General features: G+C 35.1%; 2 protein-coding genes across 3 annotated transcripts; one reads left to right on the top strand and one right to left on the bottom strand.

The window, feature by feature from the left end:
- Positions 1 to 2,244: 2,244 nt before the first annotated feature.
- LOC129268755 (tyramine receptor 1-like) lies at positions 2,245 to 16,859 on the top strand. Of its 2 annotated transcripts, none has more exons than XM_054906291.2 (4): positions 2,245 to 2,453; positions 8,624 to 9,620; positions 12,644 to 13,553; positions 14,196 to 16,859. In XM_054906291.2, the coding sequence occupies exons 2-4, from the start codon at positions 9,303 to 9,305 to the stop codon at positions 14,456 to 14,458; spliced, it is 1,491 nt and encodes a 496-aa protein (XP_054762266.2). In that variant the 5' UTR covers positions 2,245 to 2,453; positions 8,624 to 9,302; the 3' UTR covers positions 14,459 to 16,859. The 2 variants fall into 2 exon arrangements, with proteins under 2 accessions (XP_054762266.2, XP_063954022.1); XM_064097952.1 differs by having other exon boundaries at positions 2,398 to 2,479.
- A 1,575-nt stretch (positions 16,860 to 18,434) lies between these two features.
- On the bottom strand, positions 18,435 to 20,987 carry LOC129268645 (putative gamma-glutamylcyclotransferase CG2811). The gene is made up of 3 exons (XM_054906205.2): positions 20,770 to 20,987; positions 19,598 to 19,776; positions 18,435 to 19,232 (listed from the first exon to the last, which is right to left on the bottom strand). The coding sequence occupies exons 1-3, from the start codon at positions 20,956 to 20,958 to the stop codon at positions 19,058 to 19,060; spliced, it is 543 nt and encodes a 180-aa protein (XP_054762180.2). The 5' UTR covers positions 20,959 to 20,987; the 3' UTR covers positions 18,435 to 19,057.
- Positions 20,988 to 21,351: the final 364 nt, after the last annotated feature.

The following is a 21,351-nucleotide window of genomic DNA, read 5'->3' as shown; positions in this document are numbered from 1 at the left end:
GTCTACAAAATCAAATTCCTTAAATCATTGAAAAGAGCTACAGTGTATCCCTTGCCTGTTCTTTATCATTCATGAACCCAACATGTGCTTTCATCTATGTGTCTATATTCCACCGGTACTTTCATGGTAGATATAAGGTTATGTCCTGCTCAATATACAGCAAGAGTATACTGTACTGTTTATCATTAATGCAAATTAGAAACCAGAAAGGGTCCAATATTGATCCCTGGGGCACTCCACAACTTGCTATCGCTTGGTTTGACATTATTTTCACCCATGTTTACAAATTGCTAGCTTTTGCATGAATAATCAGTGAAATAATGCAGTGGGTTAGTAACGTGTTAGACGTTTTGATTGTTAAATCATACCTAGGAGATGTTAGAGGTGATATCTCCTTGATCATACTGACATTCTACAAAAACGGAAACCAATCGCTTGTTTTAATCTATTCAATTATGCTTTGAACTGTTGGAGAAAAAAAATGCTGACTTTGGTATAACACATCGGGGTTACTTTCAATATAATTCCTAAGCTTTTTTAATATTATACACATTTTTTAAATGTGCCGGTTCCATGGAAGGGATTTCACTAACATACGCCTACAAATTAGATTCCTTAACTCATTGAAAAGAGCTACAGTGTATCCCGTGTCTGTGTCACATATCTTTATTTGTGTAGTTATTAAAAGTTCTTTAACATTTATGAACCCAACATAATATATTTTCATCTCTGCGTCTATAATGTCCTGTTTAATATACAGCAAGATAGTATGCTTTACTGTTTATCATTAATGCAAAATAGGAACAAGAAAGGGTCCAATATTGATCCCTGCATGGGGGCACTCCTCAACTTCCTATCGCTTGGTTTGACATTATTTTCACCCAGGTGTGCAAATTGCTAGCTTTTGCATGAATAATAAGTGAAATAATGCAGTGGGTTAGTGACTTTGTAACGTGTTAGCCGTTTTGATTTTTAAATCATACCGGAAGTCTACAAAACGGAAACTAATCAGTTGTTTTAATCTATTCAATTATGCTTTGAATTGTTGGAGAAAAATGCTAACTTTGGTATAACATATCGGGGGTTACTTTTATTAAAACAAAACGTCAGTCTATTACAAGTAAATATTTAGCCTGATACAAGAATCAGATTTGGAATGCTGCTTCACACGTATGACCTGTAAAGTACATCGAAAATTTTAATTATCTCCAACCTTAGCATTATTCCGTATTTTGCGCGAGAATAAGGGCGTTTACGACTTATGACGAAAGCTTGACGATGGATCGGCGAAAACTAAGCAATGATGACTACCCAACAGTCACAAGTCACAATTCAATTGTGGCCACCACCATCATCATCATCACTGTCACCATCACCACCAACACCACCATCATCATCATCATCATCACCATGATCATCAACATCATCATCCTCAAATATTCCCTACACACAAAGTACACTCGAAGCTTCTGTTAACAACACCTGGCCCATAAACATACATCATTCGAATGTCATTAAAACCTGGGGCCCGTTTCATAAAGGACTTGCAACTGTTGTAACTTTGCCATTATGCCAACTACCATGGTAACCATGATTCTGATTGGCTGATGAGCCCTGTTACCATTGTAGTTGCCATAATGGTAAAGTTACAACAATTGTAAGTTCTTTATGAAACGGGCCCCAGGAATCATGCGCAGGATGATTTTAAAACAGGAAGTGCATCTCGACCGTCGCCGTCCAAATCTCTCCCTCCTTGCGGACACGTTCTTTTAGCTCGAAGCTTCTTCTCACTATACTCATTCCGTCGTTGGTCAAATCAAATCAAGCTAAATTCGTTTGTGTCACTCTGATTTCCAATAGCAAAGTTGCCCGGCAACGACTTAATCATGAAATATAAAGAGGATGACTGGTAACTTGCTTTTAAAACATACAGCAGATTAGAAATTAAGTCACTGACCATATCAAAACAAGAAAAATTATTTTAAAAAAAATGGAAAAAATCAAAATCTATCTTTTCCAACTGCTTTTTTATATCAATGTTTAATAATTGAATAATTCAACATTATATCATAATTTGTATACTTTTACACCTGCTCAAAAACTTAAAAGTAAAACCAGACCATGTGAACATCAGAATGATGTATACGTACCATTAGTAAATTGGAATTGGGGAATTGACATAAAACACAAAATTTAATTACTACTACTACGTCTCATAACTGTGTACAAATCCTGCTTAATCTCATTGAGGATGTTTGTTTTGGACGGCTCAAATTATCAGGGCAATATCAGCTATAGAAGGTTCAAAAGTTAATGAAGCTGAGTAACTTACTTTTAAGATAATCTGTGACGTCGCTATAAATGCGTCCATAAAATGAGTTGTTGCCCGTCGGAGTAGAGGAGATGAGATTTCTGCGTGGTGTTGGAGAGATTGCGGCGACTCCCGCTAAACGGTAAGCTTGTATTTGCTTTTTGTTTTGTAAGTGTATTTAATCTATCTCTCTTTTTTATATAGAAGTAGCCTTTTTCAATATTATAATCATAATCATTCAATATTGATTTACCTACAATTATGAAAGACAAACTCGTGTTCAACTGAAGGCATGCTTATTAAGATTTTAGGGGAAATAACAATATGGATTATTACATTGGTGGAATACAGTGTGAAAACATTATGGTTTTTAATTGGGTGATATTGAAGCTATAATTGAAGACAAAATGAGGAATGTATTATAAATATCAAATATCATGAGCAGAATAAAACCTTGTAAAAAACGGGAGAAAAAGGGCCGAAATTTTTATTTTAGTACAATGGTGGGCTTTTTTTTTGGGGGGGGGGGGGAATGTTACCAAAAGAAAACTTGAAAGTATCGTCCGCAGATCAATCAGCAGTCCTTTCAATTTTTTTAAGGGAGGGGTGGGATATAACTTAAAAACTTCTAGCAAAAATCATGAAAGTTTTCAAGATTATTCTTTAGACTTCTTAAGATATTGTGTCACGTGCGTCTTCGATCCAACAACTAACAGGGATTATACATACATGATCACGAACGTTCTTTTTAATATTTTTCATTTGAAAAGGAACTCGATATTCTTATTTCCCATGTTTGCGTGTTTGCAAGCTAGAAATCCTAGACGTGTGGATACACTTTGGATACCATATATCATGCTCACCTTCAATGAGAATAAAGTGAATGGGTCAATATTGTAAGATTTCTCACTCTTTCAGAGTGGTTGATTGATGGTGTATTACTTTTATGGGGAATATTTATACTAAAAACTTTCAAAACACGTGAAAAAATATATATATATGCATTGAAACTGTGTGTGCGTGTCTCTCTATCTCAAAGAGATTCATCAAATTAAAAAAAACTGTTCATCGTTTTTTAAAATAAATTTATGATATCTTTTCATTTATTCTATGTATAAAATTTTATTTGTATCCATTTGCGTTTATACATTAGTATGCATACATTGGTGCTAAAAGTTAGTGAACCCCACCAGAAAATGGACATAGTTAAAAGTGTTCAAATTCTGACATATTTCAAACATTTGATTGTGAAGTCAGGTAATTAGATATTACATTTCATGTAGTTTGTTTCTCTGGGCTCGCCGGACATAGTAGTGTTGTTGTCTACGTTTAACACTAGGAGTAAATTTTGTGGTGGGGTTCATTAATTTCTAGCGACATTGTATATATATATATATATATATATATATATATATATATATATATATATATATATATATATATATACATATTTATTCATTTCTATATGAACAATTCAGTTCATTGGATAGTGGAAAAGTGCTCGATACCGTGGGGTATATAGTCCAAGTAGAATGTTGAACGTACCTTGGATGCGCTACCTCCAAGGTATGTAATCACAATTGTTATGCCGTAAAAAAATAATATTGTAGATTTTAAAGGAGTATAGCTCTCCAAAATTAAAGGTAAAGTCACACTCTTTGTCAGTGCCCATGATGTGACAAAAAAAAAGAGAATTCAAAATTTATTTCTGAAACAGTGGTGAAAAACACGTCTGTTTATGGGCATACGGATTAAAAACTCACATTTAAAAGAAATCAATGCACTGATATGACAATAAAAATGACATTTATTCCATGTCACCCATGCAGTGAGTATTGGAGAAAACAATCATACAAGTGTACAAAATCATTTAGAGTACACTTTCTAAAAAGTTCAACCAAAAAAAAAAAAAAAACATAAATTTTATCATCGAAAATAATTTGATAATTACGGTTGAAATACTACCCGGAAGCTTCAAAAATTAATCAAGATTTACATATCAAAAAAAGAGAAATGCAAGTAAAGACATCCTTATATCGTTGGCTATTATACCAGTTAAAATTCTCAAAATATTTTATTTTGAGAGTAGCAAATTTGATAACAACACTTGAAATAATGGATTAATGCACTGAAGCTTTAAAAAATCCAGCTTTTTAAAATTATAATTAGCATATACATATGTCTAACAGAAGGCAAGTAATGGCATCAGCATATCATTGGCTGTGATACTACTATTTCATTTCAATTTAAAGCTCAAAATATTGAATTTCGAGCATAACTTATTTAGAAACGAAAAATAATTTTCTTTTAAAATTTTACAAGGTTGAAACGGATTTCTAGCTCATTCATTTTGAGTGTATTCGGTCTTTCAGAGTAATATTTTTTTAAATGAAACTTTCGTTTTTCAGCAAAAGAAGGACAAATGAATAGATAGTGAAATTCATCCCCAATTGAATGAAATTTGCTTAATGTACAAAGCCTCATGTTTCTTCGACTGTTTTCATATCTTTCTGAGACAATAGGAAGTCGATGATTTCCACAACGGAATCTAATTCTATCTTTCTTATTCAGATTAATGAGGTAACTTTCTGGACGAAGATTTTCTTTAAATGTTTTGTAGTTTACACACTGAGAGTTTTCGTATATAAACGAAAACTAACTTTGCAAGTGTGAATCCTTTATGGAATCTACATCTTGTTTTACCAAAATCTGCTCGAGGAATCAGACATGTCATATAAACTTGTCATACCCAATCTATCAAGAGTTTGCTTTATCTTCGTTAACCAACTTGTCTGATATATACCTTGATAAAAAAAAGTATCTTTACAATCTCGTTACTCTTACCAGACATTTTTGTTTTACTATTGTTTGAATCTTTTGAATCTTATTTGAATCTTCCAAGTTCGCCTAAAACCATGCAGTTTGTCGCTGATTAATCAACTTAAAGGATCTGCTTGCAAAATTTCATGTGAAATACTTCTCGATCTCTAATCAATTCAACACCCCTTATTTTTTACCCATAAAGGAGTATTGGTAAAACAAGTTGATCAAATAATTAAATTTGTATATCCACTAGTAAATCAAGATCACTAATCTTATTCAACATGCTTTGCATTGCTCTTCTTGCTTAATTCAGTTGTTTAGTTTGAGCTTTTCGAAATAAATCATTATAATTGAAGATAATTCCAAGATATACATAGTCATCTACTACTTCAAGAGCCTGGTTATTAGATGTAAAAAATAAGTTTTTTCACATTGCCACGGGAGAATATAACAATTTTTGTCTTGTCTTTATTCATAAATATAATTTTTCACAAAAATCTGATACTGCATTGAGGGCACATTGAATTTCTTGTTCAGATTTGACAAGGACAATGGTCTCTTCTGCATAAGTAATGTAAACAAGTTCATGTATACACATCAATTCCATGATCTTGTAATAATGACTCGAGCTTCTCGGGTGTGTGTATTTGAGTTTTGTCAGACGTGTATCAATCAGATATGATTATTTACGTCTGGGACCGACTTTTAACGTCACCATCCGAAAGACGTGACCAGGGCTCGAACCCCGAACCTCTGCATCAATTTGTAACTTCCCCCACACAGCTTGGATTACAGGCGCACGCCACAACGCCCAGTCGGGTAAAACATCAAGACCATCATATCGTTCACTGATAAATTCTTTAAAATTGTTTATGAACATAGCAAATAGTAAAGGTGATAATTTTTCTCCTTGACGCACTCCTATATTACAGTCAAATAGGCTTGATTTTTTAAAAACATCTTTGATGACACACGATTTAGCCCGTGTGTACATATTATTGACCACTTTGAAAAAGTTTCCATTTATATCACTTAAAAGTAATTTGTTCCAAAGTGATTTCCTATCAACAATATCAAATGCCTTACGGTAATCGATGAACGCACAGTATACCCTTTCTATGCCAGATATAATTCAAGTAACGAATGTAAAGTAAAAATATGATCGAGAGTTGAATGATTATTCCTAAACCCAGCTTGTTCATTTCCAATCTTTTCAGTCTTCTAGATATGAGTTCAGGCAATGATTTAAAACAGCTGTGAATAGGGTCATGCATTGATAAGTTTCCAATATTCACGTGGTTGTTTATTTTTCAAACCTCTTAATTCTTGGTACAGATTATGATAAAATTCTGATTTGGAATTGTTTTCGCTTTCTTATATGATGGGGGGTCCAAATTCGCGGACATTTAAAAAATATCAATAAGGCTAAAATTCATTCAAAAATATTTACATTTCATTCAAAAACCAATTCAAATAATAGCTTTCAAATTGACGGCAAGATCGTAAACTATAAAATTATTGACGAATGCTCGCTGTGCTGGAAATCCGTTCTGAAAAAGTGTGACCTAACTTCGCGGACCAAAGTTTTGTGGAGGTTTGAATAAAAACTCAAGCTCAAAAGGTGTAAGGTTTATATCAGATTGACGGCAAAAAGCTATAGAATCGGTTAGTACCACATTTAACTCACAATTTTTTGATATCTGCTTGCAAAATGATGATATCAAGATGCTTGATGAGAAATTCAGATTTCTTCGGAACTGGCGCTAGCGGTGACAATTTTGCCGATCTTTTGCCAATATTTTCATGAATACTGAACTCATCCTAAAAAAACTTACGCCAAAGGGTAATTTTAGGTCGCTTTTTACGTTGATAATGTCAGATTTTAAGGACATTGACTAGTTTTTTAGATAATGGCCGTCCGCAAAGTATGAACACACGCGAAGTTTGGACTCACTGCCATACATGCGTTTCTTTTCTTCAAGATTTTCAGTTAGGTTGAAACTTTGTTTTTCTTTTGAAGTTTTTTCATACCGAATTATAACAGTTATCATTAAACCAAGGCTTAGATCTCCTCTCTAAAGTTTAATTTTTATATGATTTGATTGGCAACGACTTTTCATCATACCGCTCTTTTCTGTTGCATCATAATACATTTTTTAGACGATTGATGGAGGAAGTGCACTGTAAAAGGCGCATCTAAAGACGCGTTGCCATGACTGCAAGATGACAATAGCGAATCTCCGGCTCTAAAATAGGAAAATTTGAAAAGGGCCTCACCGCCAACAGTCCAGGTTTAGCAGTAAAAGTACCTGAGTAAAAATAAAAATAGCCTGCTTCGGCATAATAAGGAATAAATAATCACAATTGGTTTAGTAAATGCCGTAGAAATAAAATCGTAGATTTTAAAAGGAGCATAGCTCTCAAAAATTGAAAGGCAAGACAGAGAATTCAAAATCCGTTTCTTTGAAAGGTGAGTTTCACAATCCGTATGCCCATGAACAAATATGTTTTTCACGACTGTTTCAGAAACGGATTTTTAATTATCTTTTTTTGCCACATGATGGGCACTGACGAAGAGTGTGACTTTACCTTTCATTTTTGAGAGCTATTCTCCTTTTTTTTAATCTTCGATTTTATATCTACGGCATTTACTAAACCAATTGTGATTATTTTTATTCCTTATATGCCAAAGCAGACTATTTATGTTATATATATATATATATATATATATATATATATATATATATATATATATATGGAATTAAGGATAAATTCAGTTCATTGGAGTATTGGAAAGTGCTCAATACCGTGGGGTAGAGCAAGTATCATGTTGAGCGTACCTTGGATCCGCTACCCTGGGTTTCACGCGTATAGCGATCTTCAGGCGGTCTGTTGTCCAAGTGATGACTTTCTTGTGGCGTGCTGCGGTTCGTTTTCCACAGTCGAATATATATATATATATTTATACATATATATATAATATATATATATATATATAAATATATATATATATTTGTATATATATATAAAAAAATATATATATATATAAAGATACATACATAAATTTCAGACAAAGGAAATTTAATTGGTGGTGTCGAAAATCTGTTTGTCTGACGGTCAATCGGATCGGGGTCGCCCTAGCCATAACCCGTTTCTGCGGTCTAGTGGTTAAGGCACCGGCGTTCAAAGCTGGGGGCCTGGGTTCGAATCCCGGCAGAGGCATTTTTTGGCATCACCAATATTTCCAAAGGACAGATAGCTCTGTGGAACCTTGATTTAAGCTACGCCTACCATTTTCCATTCATTTCTTTCACAATATAATATATATATTACAGTGCAAATGTTCTTTGCCTATTTACTCGTTAACCGATTAATGTTTCGTTTCTTAAGGTTTATTTGTCCTGAAAATTTATGGGATTAAATAATAATCTTTGGAAATGCTTACAGAAAACAAATGTAACTTAATTCATCTTTTCGTTGCTCGTACAGATTAAAATCGACGTTGGGTGTAGCTCTTTGAAGGACAGTTGACATTTTAGTCACGACAAGAACCGATGTCTCCACACAAGTGATTGTGCAAACAGGATTTTGAAATAATTACTCGTAGTCATGAAATGGACGCCAGTAATAAACACAATAACGATGAAATTCAGTATCACGGTTTACTAGAAACGCAATACGCTGGTAGCGGCTTATGACATTTTTATTTGCAATCCATTTTGATCTCACATCTTGATACTCGATTCATTGTCACATATACGATCGAAAATACGGTATCTATTTGTCCGCCTCCATGGTGTGACTCTTAAAATATTACATTTCCTTAGAAACCCATACAAAGACGTGGTAATTTAACAGCTAGCATTTGTAAATTGGGTCTCTGCTCGAGGATAAAGGATCAATGAATATACCTATACATCAAGCATGTGATCAGGATCGTGGACATTAACAGACTAACAGCAAAATGAGGAAAACGTGTGATCCCGAATCTGAGAGAATATACCCCAGTGGCCTGTCTACGCCTTTCAGTTGGAAATAAACCATAGTTTGATTTTGCGGATTATGAGCTATCTATATCGGTATAACAAGAAAGAATGTTTAAACAAGTAATTGTTAAGTTACGATTCATCCCATAAATATAAGTGCTATATCAGAAGAGTTTGCAGCAATGGATAGTCTCAAATTTGAGACCCTGAACGTGACAAATGCCACCCCTGAGTCACCGCCGTTACACGAAACGAACAGTCCCCAAGCGATATCGGAAGCTGTTACCCTCGTCATCATCATGATCGCATCGTTCTTCACAAACATCTTGGCCATGACGCAGATCTTGACGTCGAAGAAGCTGAGGAAGAACCATCACAACCTCCTGATCGCCAACCTCAACGTCATTGATCTTGGAATCACTCTCTTCAGCATGACGTTCTCCGTAGCAGCCATTTTCGATGATGGGTACCTTTTGAGGAATAACGCGACTATCTGCACGGTAGGTTTCATTTCATTCAATTCAGGTTAAATAAAAGATAAGGGTCGTGTTTCATAAAGGCTTATTATGATTAAAAAATGCACAACCTCTATAAAAAATTGTCTTTTACCCAATCAGATTGGATGATTTCAGTAGCTTTTAACTGTTATTGCAAATTTGTTATCATAACAGGTTTTTTGAAACTGGTAACATAATCTTCAAAAGTAAGTGTAACAGCTATGTCAGATTGGATAAGAATCGCATTAAAGAATCTCAAAATATCACAATATTGATCAGAGTAAAGAACTGGTAAACTTTACAGACATTCATAATGGAATTACATAATTAAAAAAATGAAGTATAGATATCGAAAATTTGAAAATTAATAAAAAGAATCGTGAATCGTGAGTCTAGTTGTTAGCCCTTAGTTGCCACTGAGAATCCCCCTCCCTTCTTTGGTAACTTGTTTCCTTTTAAAAAATTCAATTACAGACATTTAGGACTTTGGTTCTTTGCCTTTAAAAATAGTTTCCTAAACAAGCGTTGTCTTGTGCTTGTGTATTCGTGTATGGGTGTCTGATGCAATGGTCTGATGTATATATTTGTGGGTGTGGGATGTGCATTGTTATATGGGTATGCTCTTTGGGTGTGCTATTGTGTGGGTATGTGATTTTTGAAGAACTCACTAGATGCACATATAACTGAGGAAATGGGTTTCCAATTTTAAAAACAAAAAAGAGTTTGCATTGAACTATTATTGATTTATGTTGCCGATTTCTCAAATCTCTCAAATAGTGAATTTGAGATTTTTTTTAAAGAATGTCTTCATTTCTTAAATGGGGAATGGCTAATGGGGAAAAAAAAACTCTCGTTTGCGTAAATGATGTAATATATATACAATAAAGTGATGGTGCATAAGAATGTATTGAGAAAGAATGCATTTTTGGGAAAAAGTGTAGAAGGGGTCAATTACATACGATTGAAGATTACTATAAATTTACCCCAACGGACTTACCATTACAAGCTTTGCTTTTTAATAAGTCCCTCATTTTCATTTTCACATGCTAACTGTAATCTATAATTTGTCTAATTATCAAAATGTGTTTGGAACAAAAAGAATTATATATACTCCGACTATTTCCTACGAATTTCTTAATTAATTATTGAAGTATTCTTATGACACTTATTCTGTCATGTACATTCATACATATGTATATATGTTTGTTATGTTTATTATCAGAAAATGGAAGTGAAATAAACTAAACTGAAACTGAAACTCGTATTTTCATTTGAGTCTATTAGTAATTGTATTGACACGGACAGCGTCAATACGATTATCAACTTATTTATCAATATCAATACAGCTGGCATAAACGTCCATAATGAATAGGCCTTCTTTATATAAAATAAACACCCTGAAACAATGTGTTTCGTACCGGAAAACCGTAGAGGGAAATAAGACTCTCGTTGTTTTCTGCAGAAGACTTAATTAAAGAATTTAATCTTTTCTTTCACTTCTGACTGTATTTGTCTTATTGTGAAAACCGGAACAGAGTCCTTCTAAATTGATTAATGGGTTAATATCTAATTTAATTAACTATGGACTACACTGATACATTGTAACCTACACTTAGTTCCTTGACCGGTAATCTATCGAAGATATCTTTAATTTGCTGGTCAAAAGCTTTGTCTATGAGAAGTTTTTAAATTTCATTAACATTTATTATACACATAATGAGATTATGGTAATAATAATAATAATAATAATATTACGCATTTATATAGCGCTTAATACATCGGAACGACGTCTCTAAGCGCTTTTACAGACATATTATTACCCCGGTCATCGGATCATTGCATGCCTGCATACAATGTATGCACCTTCTCCACTCCCTGGGGAGCATTCCAACACATGGTATGTAAACAAGCTCGCGGAATCTCCTTTGAGCGATATGATGTGAATGAAGAATAAATTGTATGTATAACTAAAAAGGTGCTTTGATATTAGTACCAAAATCAGCATGTAAGGATCGACCGCTTTTCGGATTTTTAGGAGTGTTTTATGGTAATAGTTTAATACGATTGGTATTAAGTATTCCATCCCACACTCACACTGTCAAACAATGTCATGTATTTTTATTTAAATGTAAAAAGGTGAGGTTTTAGATTCTACGATAAATGAAATGAACTCTTCAACTAAACTCATTTTTCGAGTTGGCCATTTGGTTAAGTGAATATTTTGCGCTTTGATATAAAAGTTTAAATATCTAAAGGCATTTACTGCGCATTTATTCTGTCCGTTATTCCCATACTTCAGGAATTGGTTTGAATAGTATTATGAACAGGATGTTGACAACCAGCACTCAACGTTTCAATACCATCAGCGAAGAAAATATATCAGTGTGACAATATCAATACGAGGGTGGATAATGCAAGAACCTGAACTTTGTTTTTATTATGCTACGTCGACAAAATGTTATTCAACAATGATCCCACTGCAACATAAAAACATTATTAGCGTCATATCGAGTCCAGACCACACATATCCTCTTAATACTGTTTATCATACGCTATACCCATTATACAATGACTAAAACTAACTCCAAAAACATGAAAATGGTTACCAATATTTTTTTTTTCATACATCGAATCCTTACTGAATCTAAACCGACTCTACAACGATTTCCCTACGACTCAAATCTGACCTCACACAATTTTTTACATCAAATATTAATAGAGTCAGCACCGATCCTTAACAACTCCTCATCTACTCCAAGCCAAATAGATTGGTATAAAAGTCATTTAACTAATAGGCAAAATTTTGTTTTGTCCGTTTAATCAGAAATTTGCAATGCCTGTAAATTTGACTGAAGACAAAGGATCACTAATAACAGTTCAAGATAAGGGATCTCCCAACCCTGATTACGATGATTACTAGATCTTAGTAAGAATCATCCAACAACGTCCGTAAAGTGGTCTATGTAGATCATTATAGTATTTCTATTGAGTCGTGACATTATCTACTTTTCGTAATTCCTATACAGATCAATGGGTTCTGTGCCATCACGTGTAGCGTTGGCAATTTCACCAACGTCATGTGCATCGCCGTTGATCGTTACATCTCCATTGTCTGGTCGACCCGTTTTCCACCAACTCGAAATCGAGTGTACTGCATGATTGCTTTCGTTTGGGTAGTCAGTGTCACAATCACCTTGCCACCGACGTTTGAGTTCCTCTCTGCATTCGAGTACACCGAGAATACCCACCATTGCTCTCCGAGTTGGAACGTGCATAGTTACTTCTATATCTGGTTCACGGTTATTTTCGGTGTAACAGTGCCCGTGATGATCATCTGCTACGCATGCATCATCTACCACATCCGGAAGAGCGATCGGAAGCTCCGCGTTTACGACGGTATGAAAACCAGCGGGAAAATATCCAAGCAACTATCAGGGTCCAGATCCAGCGGAAGCCCGCAGGGTTCAACAAATCTTAGGCCGAATGCAGGATGCCCCACACATCACAATCAAATGCTTCAGCCGAATGTAAACGCCGAGCATCCAAACCTAGGGAAGCACAACAGTGACGGTATCTCTGAAGCACGTGTGAACCGAGGATTTCACGGCGACAGTCTCCATCTTCGTGATGTTATCGTAGACAAGTATGAACCCAGGATTGTGGGACCAGGACCCTATGTAATTTCTGGACAGAGGTGCAGTCTATCACCGACACAGTCCTTACCGATCTTACCGATAGGTGACTCAGGAACCCAGGCATCCAGCAGTGCCAATGGTCAGCGTGGGACTGGTTCAGCTCAAACCGAATCGAAGACAGAAGAGCATGATCAGCGTACGAGGAGGCACGCGGACTCGGACCAAAGTGTGAATCATGACAATATCCTAAATAAGATGTCAGCAAGGAAACTAAGCGTAGAAAAACGGGTGGCACTGACAGGTAAATATTCACAAATTAATTCAGATGTTTAAAGCACAGCATGGGGCTCTTAACGTTTTGTTTTTCAGGGATATAGCCAAGAGTAGTCCATTAAGCAGTAGCTGACAGACACCTTGCTTGCTGATCGACCTACCTGCAATTTTGATAAAATTGCAATTGACCTTTATAGATATTAATTTTGATTCCATGACTGAAAGGAAAGAAACCCAAGCATCAAACAGTCGTTTGAACACAGTGCAATGAATTTAAGGCGTTGCTTGCTTGATGTTTGTCAAATGATTGTTCAGAAAAATAATATATATTGACATTGCTTTGACAAGCAGGTGGGTGTTTCATAAAGCTGTTCGTAAGTTATTAAAGAGCGACTTTAAGAACGACTGGTGATCCTTTCTTGTGGTAAATGGTATATTCATTGGCGATGGCTAAGCGCGTAAGAAAGGTTCACTAGTCGTCTTAAGTCGCTCTTAACTTACGAACAGCTTTATGAAACGGCCCCCGGTCTTCACCCCGAAAAGAATTGCTAGTCGTGTAATGGGTAAGAATCAATTTCTCTAATGAAAATGAATATACTAATGTTCGCAGTGGAAATGCATGTAGAGGCTAAGAACAAACTCTCCACACTCTGCTTTTTCCCCAATACAGGTGCCATGCTGATACTCACCACGATATTCTGTTGGGCACCGTACTGCATCATACACTTCCCACATTTCCCACCCGCTAGTCATTCCTGGGCTGCCGTCACCATGTGGATGGCATACGCGAATTCCCTTTTGGATCCGCTTGTTTATGTCTTCATCAATAGGAAAGAGAGCACTGTACAACACCTGATGACCATCGTAAGAACCTGCTGCAATGTACCAAGAAAGACGTGGAGCCGTCTTTGTTGTCGGGGCACTGACAGGTGACTTTATTTCTTTGACAAAAACTCATCCTGTGGATAGTACCCGTCAAGTCCTTGCTACATAAGTCAAAGCATCTGCCTTTATCAAGAAGACTAATTGGATTAGGTATAGGCAAAATGAAAGGTCTAGACGCGGCGGTCTTGGGTTGATGAAAAGGAACGATCAGAAAAATGAAAGAAACACCATTTTGTGGAGCATGGAATTTCATAGGGTGACACTTAGAATGTATTTTAAAAAGACTGTCGACTGGTTGGCCTCATCTTCACGATAGACCCCATATCATACAGGCCAAGGAATCTGTATTGATCGAGACGCATTTGTATGCCAAGAGAATACAATAGTTTCAAGATCCTCTATTTAAAATTTAACAGTTAAATATTCAATTGGAAGTGTTTTTTTACTAGTACTGACTTTTACTCGTAAATGAGTCCAGTTGTTGTGATCGAGTTCGATGTCATCCGCAAAGAGGTTTGCAGTATTTTCTCGACAAAGCATTACGTTCCATACGGAGTGGAACATCTTATGAACATCCTTGACAGGACAAAATGAATAAGACAGGATAACATTGAATGTTAAAATAAAAAAAAGACCCACATTCTCTCAACTTTACATTGGAGATACTTAATGTCCAGAATTGAGATTCCTACGTTTCTCTAGTATAATCTAATACTGAGGACCCTATATACCTCCCAGTTGAAGATACACTACGTCATGTGATTCTTTGACACATTTTCTCCTTTAAATGTTTTAGGTTTTCATATTTAAAGAAAATATCTTTTCAAAACGAAGAGAATCCCTAAATTAATATTTACAAATTTTATGAATATACGTTCAAGATTGTAACATCTTGAAATGTAAAATGAATTTCAAAATGTAGCATCAACTTTTTTTCACAATAAAAAATCGATATCAAAAATGTAACTATTGCCATCCTTTTGTAATTTTTGAATGTAAGACGATACTCCAGTGTTATTCAAACTATGGAACACATACCAATTTTTAGACAGGCTTTGAAGGTAAAGGAATTTGCTACATGAGAATCGTAGTCTTTTAAAGAGACGAGGAGGTATAAACATATACATGTAAGTACCTCGACCAATAATAGTAACACCATTAAAATCTTCAGATGATATCACTCTTTTACGAGCTCTAGTTTTCGCCTTTATAACATTTTACATTCTATAATTTATTACCTTGAAATATAAAAAATTTAACGTATACCACCATTTTCTTTAGACAACATTACTAGGGTATTAACACATCTGTACCCCTCAGAATTATAACGATGACACATCATGTGGATTTACTACAGTTACAAGGAGCCGTGGATTCCTTTCTGGCATGTTTATATTCGTCTCCTCTTTAAGAGAATTCATATTTGCATTGTTTCGAACCATGCAGTTGTACGGTATGGTACTGCTGTCCATAAACGTCAAAATGTAGTAAAAGGGGTTTTACAAACACCATCGGATCCCTGCTTTTAAGAAACCATTTCTATCATAATATAAAAATAAGATGATCAAAATAGAATTGAAAATTAGAGCAAGTCAAGTAAATTAATTTTAATTTTAATTTTCTGTTTATTTATATCTTACGGTGTCAGAGGTGGCACAGGGATGAGAAGGAGGGACAAGATGATCCAAGATAAGTTATTTTCTTTCATAGCTGTATTGTATTATATTTTCCTCCCTCTTTTTCATCACTCATTTTATTTTATTTTATGCATTTTGTAATATTTAATGTTAATTTTTATTTGTTTTGTGCATATTTGATAATCATGTTTATGTTCTATATCTGTTTGTACAGGTGGGGGCTCCGTTGTAAAGCAGCTTTTATAACTGAACCGGACTACCCTCCCCCTTGTTTTATTTTATATAATTTTATATAATTTGTAAGGAAAGGGCGATCGCCCCTTTCTCCATGTAGCACTGCCCCCGATTGTATTTCATATAATCATATTGTTAATAGTAAAATATATTCATTTTCCTTTTGAAGAGACAGAAATATCATGTGTAACGTAGTAATTGTACGGTGCATAATAATTCGTAATTTTACCGAAATGTTGGCTGGCAAGCGAATTCCATGTTTGAATGCTGCCTTGAAACCCTTTGAGCATTGAAAAAATTACATACATAGCGGCGTACGTTTTACAAAAACACAATCAAAGCACTTCCTCAAAATTCTGACACCTGCACTTCTTTATTTCTTGCTAATGAGAATATTTCTTTCACATTTTATTATAGCGTATAAAAATGGGAGGGGAGGGCTCGTGCCCCCTTGCACAACCGTACCCCATACGTCTCTTCTATTGGCCATATGTGTCTTGGAAAACTATTTTGATATTGTTTTATCTAATTAATGATAACAAACATTATCCCAATAAATACATATAGGTGCTAGAGTATTGCGGAGTTATTGTGTTTGTGATCTCATTATTAGGCCAAAGTTTATCATCATAAATCATAAAAAGACATCTCTTTTATAGTGTGAGGAACAATCCCTGCTAGAACGAACACAGTGTCTTACAGTGTGTTCACATTGAGTAACACAGAGTGTAACTGTGTGTCACAGTGTGTTCACATTTACAGTGTACTCACAGTGTGTTCACACTGAGTAAGAAAGAGTGTAACTCTGTGCCTGTGTGTGTTCACAGTGTGTCCACAGCGTGTTCACAGTATGTTTACAGTGTGACTCACATTGCGTAACGTAGTGTGAGATCATTGGTATACTGTTAACTTTTAGTTTTGAACAGTGTGAAGCACATCTTCAAACATTTCACTTCGTGAACACACTGTGAACCCCACACGTTAGAGGTGTCACAGTTTAGAATTGTTTTTACACTGCTGAATTTGAGCATTTTAACAGTGTGAATCACATCTACACATAGTCCACTGTGTGAATTACACACTATAAACATACTGTGCGACAGCAGGAATTTTATATGCTATTATGCAAATTATGATATTTTTTCTTTATTCTCATCATTTCAAGACAGGACTATTTAAATTACTTTGATAAATCTCTCTCTTTCAATTTCATCTTCACAAGTCGCAATACTGTTTGTGTTTACCTGAAATAAACTTGTGATTGCCCATTTATGAATATGGCGCTATCGCTTTATATATTCACTCGGCAAAAAAAGTTCTTGGACACTTATAAAAGTTAAAATATTCCATATATATATTTGATTAAAGGCAAATTATTGTGTGTCGTCACGCATGGGTGGTTAAATGCTTTAAACAATAGCAATGCCAGTAAAAGAAAATTGCAAGAAATTGACCAATCAAATGCTAATGATCATGACCATCCTGTAGGCATACATTCAACAATTTCAACAGGTGGTTATCATTTGAATTGAATGCTTAGGGATGCATCATGGGATGCATAATTAGATGGATCATTTGGACACTCACTTTCAAGATGAAGGTTTCCAACCAAGAGCGTGCAAGAGCAATAGGAATGTTGCAGTCTGGGCAGTCATTTAGACAAGTGGCTCGATATTTCCAAGTTTCACCAACAACAATTTCAAATTTGAACCAGCGATATTTGGCTACTGATGAAGTTAGAGACCGCCCTAGGAGTGGTCGACCTAGGGCCACCACCCCTGCAGAAGATAGGAGGATAGGAATAATTTTCTTTTACTTATGCCAAGATACTAAAATTTGACATTTTTTTCATCGACTAACTTTGACTTAAAATTCCAGTGGAATAGTGATGCATCCAAGGTGGATAACTTTCTATTCACTTTTAGAGTGGTATTTGACTTTAAGTTTGCTTTTATCGTTTAATGGATATTTATGCCACACAAACTTTCACAACTAAAATAATGTCTGATCGTTTTCTTGCAATTTTCTTTTACTGACATTGCTATTGTTTAATGCCTGTAACCAGCCATGCACTGACTGATCCATTTCTTGCAATTTTCTTTTACTGACATTGCTATTGTTTAAAGCATTTAACCACCCATGTGTGACTGTTCACCTGAAAATGTCATGTCATACTGGAAGAGGAATATTGTCTGGTCATGTTGGCATACAATAATTTGCCTTTAATCAAATATCTATATGGAATATTTTAACTTTTATAAGTGTCCAATAACTTTTTTGCCGAGTGTATATATACCGGCAGATTCATATCTTGTAGTTGTAGAATTAAAGGAATATTCGTGTAGGATGAGAAAGATTTTTTAACACAAAAATGTTTTTAAATAGCTTTAATCAATGCTGCATACAATAACTTTTCGTAACAAACGATTTTCAACCCTTCGAAAATAAAACAAGCGAAACTACAAAAGACAAAGTAAGATTCATATCTTCGCATAAATACAGTCGACGCAACGAGTGCCATTACTGGCTCTACTATTGTCTCTAACAAAGAACTAAAAAAAATGTTAAGTAAATTCCAGCTATTATTTCTCACTATGATGGCGTAAAGTCTAAATGCTTGTGCAAAATATGTCACCATTTTGTTACTGTGACGTGTCCCCTAATGAAGAGCTACAGTACAGTGTGCATTAAGATGCAATAAAATATCAATATGATCGAATTACCACAGTGCCGAACATCATAAACAACCAGAAAATGAATTGTCGGCCGAATGGCTTTAGTTGCATTTTTCATCAGTTCCATGTAAAAGTGCAATCTCTCTATGCACTTTCTCAATGGGCTCTACCCATTCCTTTATCTTGTGGTCGTATACCTCGATGCATTGCTTGCCGTGGGCGCCATAGCTGTCGTAACTCTTGTATTTTTCGAGTGCCAGTACAGATGGGCTAAACCTGTATAGGTCAAAGAAGAGAAGAACATGATTGTGATGGTAAAGGATAAGTTTGGTCTGCATTTTAAAAGTGGAGTGTATATATTAATTATCTTAGTTATGTAATCGAATAACATTAAGTATATCAATATACTTTATAGAATCTATATCATGGCTGCTGAAGGTTGAAATGCAAAATATTTTTGGAAATTAAATATAATATTTATACAAATGAAATATGAATGACGATAAAAGCTAGTAAAAGAAACTGTTCGGAGGATAATGTTAACCCTATTTCATCAAGTTCTGAATTTTTCATTTTTTTAAATTTTCATATACTACAAAATAAAAATAAATAAGAATGTGAAACTTGAAACTTGTGTATACCTAGGTAAGAGATAAAACCAACACCTCAATGTCTTTGAGGTGTTTGGCTCGGGGTCATCCGCCATCTTGTCCAAGACGATGTTGACCTGACGACGAGCGTAGTGATCTGGATAACCTTCTTTTTCGTCGATATAGGAAAGGAGACCATTATCCATCTCATACACTTCGCCTTCGACCTTCTATGATATAGATTGAGAAAATATTACTGAATAATAGAAGAATGAAAGAAAATTCATATCCCCAATATCGCACATAACAACCTGTATTCTTACCCATTTTTTATTTTCCAAACACTGAACTGTATAAAGACAGCATGGATATATATATATATATATATATATATATGTGTGTGTAAAGTTATACATGTACAACAGCTTTGGCAACTCTTTTTATTTAAATATTGTAAAGAAATGGATGAAGAGAACAATGGTAGGCGTAGCTTAATATATATATATATATATATATATATATATATATATATATATATATATATATATATATATATATATATATATTTATATATTGTAAATAAATGGATGAAGAGAACAATGGTACGCGTAGCTTAAATCAAGGTTCCCCAGAGCTATCTACCCTTTGGAAAAATTGGTGATGCCGAAAAAATGTCTCTGCCGGGAATCGAACATATATATATATTTATATATATATATATATGTGTGTGTGTGTGTGTGTGTGTGTTTGTGTTTGTGTGGGGGTGTGTTTGTGTGTGTGAGGGTGGGTGTGTGAGTGTGTGGGTGTGTATGCGAGAAAATCGTGAAAGAGTACTTCATTCACAGGTTGACACTGTATAACCAACGCTTTCCCCTAATCGACATTATCAACCATAAAATACGTCATCGGTACGGAATAAAGTTTTGTGCTGAGTATATTACCAATAATTTGATGATTATTGATTCTTTCCAAAAGAAAACAAATCACAACTGAAAAGTAATTTCTTTTCAAATCATCAGGCCAGCATATCGAATATACTACAGAATATAGTGCTAAAACTAAACCACCTTTGTTTACAGAAGACCACATCAAGTATTATTATATCAGTGATAAAATCAAACCAGTGATGTTCTTTATTACAGCTCATTTCTTTGGTTCTCAGATGTCACCACGATATTGAGGCAAAGAAATATCTGATAAAAAAAGTAACTACCATTACTTACGTAGCCTTCCCCTTCACAGTCCAAGAGAAATGGAAAATTGTATTTTGTTGCGATCACCAGCGGCCATTTTGTCTCGGTCTTTCCCGTGCCAAGAAATCGACAGCTTTGTGGATCTTCCTTTGGAATAAACGAATGATTGGGTTGGTCTGATTTAATAGTTCCATACAAGAACAGTCGGTTCGACAACATGATAAGAGATTCCTTTATGGTCGAATGGTCGCTATCAGGGGCCGCGGAACGATTTTCAAAGTGGGGGGGCTGACCATGCAAAAAAACACAATCATATGGTCATTTTTACGTTTTTGTACACGGTTTTGGAAAAAAGTGGGGGGGCTGAAGCCCCCCCCCAGCCCCCCCCCCCCGGTTCCGCGGCCCCTGGCTATGATAGCTCATGTCAGTCCCCGTCAGTAAGCGTATACAGCGAACCGGGCACATTCTTCCTTGTTTATATTCACGATAATGTTATCACTATTTGCTGAAGTAAAAGCCCCTTTTCAAGGGCAAAGCCAAGGGGCAAAGTACGAAGGCAATTTTAACAAAGGTCAACGTCGATGATGTTGGTTGAACTTGGTTCCAACCAAA

This window comes from Lytechinus pictus, chromosome 1 (genome assembly GCF_037042905.1).
Source record: "Lytechinus pictus isolate F3 Inbred chromosome 1, Lp3.0, whole genome shotgun sequence".
In the NCBI taxonomy this organism is placed as follows: Eukaryota; Metazoa; Echinodermata; class Echinoidea; order Temnopleuroida; family Toxopneustidae; genus Lytechinus; species Lytechinus pictus.
The sequence above is the reverse complement of the archived record's forward strand: the minus strand, read 5'-3'. Positions and strand labels throughout refer to the sequence as shown.

What these genes read in the sequence shown, in the direction of transcription:
- LOC129268755 (XM_054906291.2), top strand. Translation starts at nt 9,303, where the DNA reads ATGGATAGTCTCAAATTTGAGACCCTGAACGTGACAAATGCCACCCCT. An exon ending in ATAACGCGACTATCTGCACG is followed by an intron (nt 9,621 to 12,643) that starts GTAGGTTTCATT and finishes ATTCCTATACAG; the next exon opens with ATCAATGGGTTCTGTGCCAT. An exon ending in AAAACGGGTGGCACTGACAG is followed by an intron (nt 13,554 to 14,195) that starts GTAAATATTCAC and finishes TCCCCAATACAG; the next exon opens with GTGCCATGCTGATACTCACC.
- LOC129268645 (XM_054906205.2), bottom strand. Translation starts at nt 20,958, where the DNA reads ATGTTGTCGAACCGACTGTTCTTGTATGGAACTATTAAATCAGACCAA. An exon ending in ACTGTGAAGGGGAAGGCTAC is followed by an intron (nt 19,777 to 20,769) that starts GTAAGTAATGGT and finishes TCTATATCATAG; the next exon opens with AAGGTCGAAGGCGAAGTGTA. An exon ending in TGGTTTTATCTCTTACCTAG is followed by an intron (nt 19,233 to 19,597) that starts GTATACACAAGT and finishes TGACCTATACAG; the next exon opens with GTTTAGCCCATCTGTACTGG.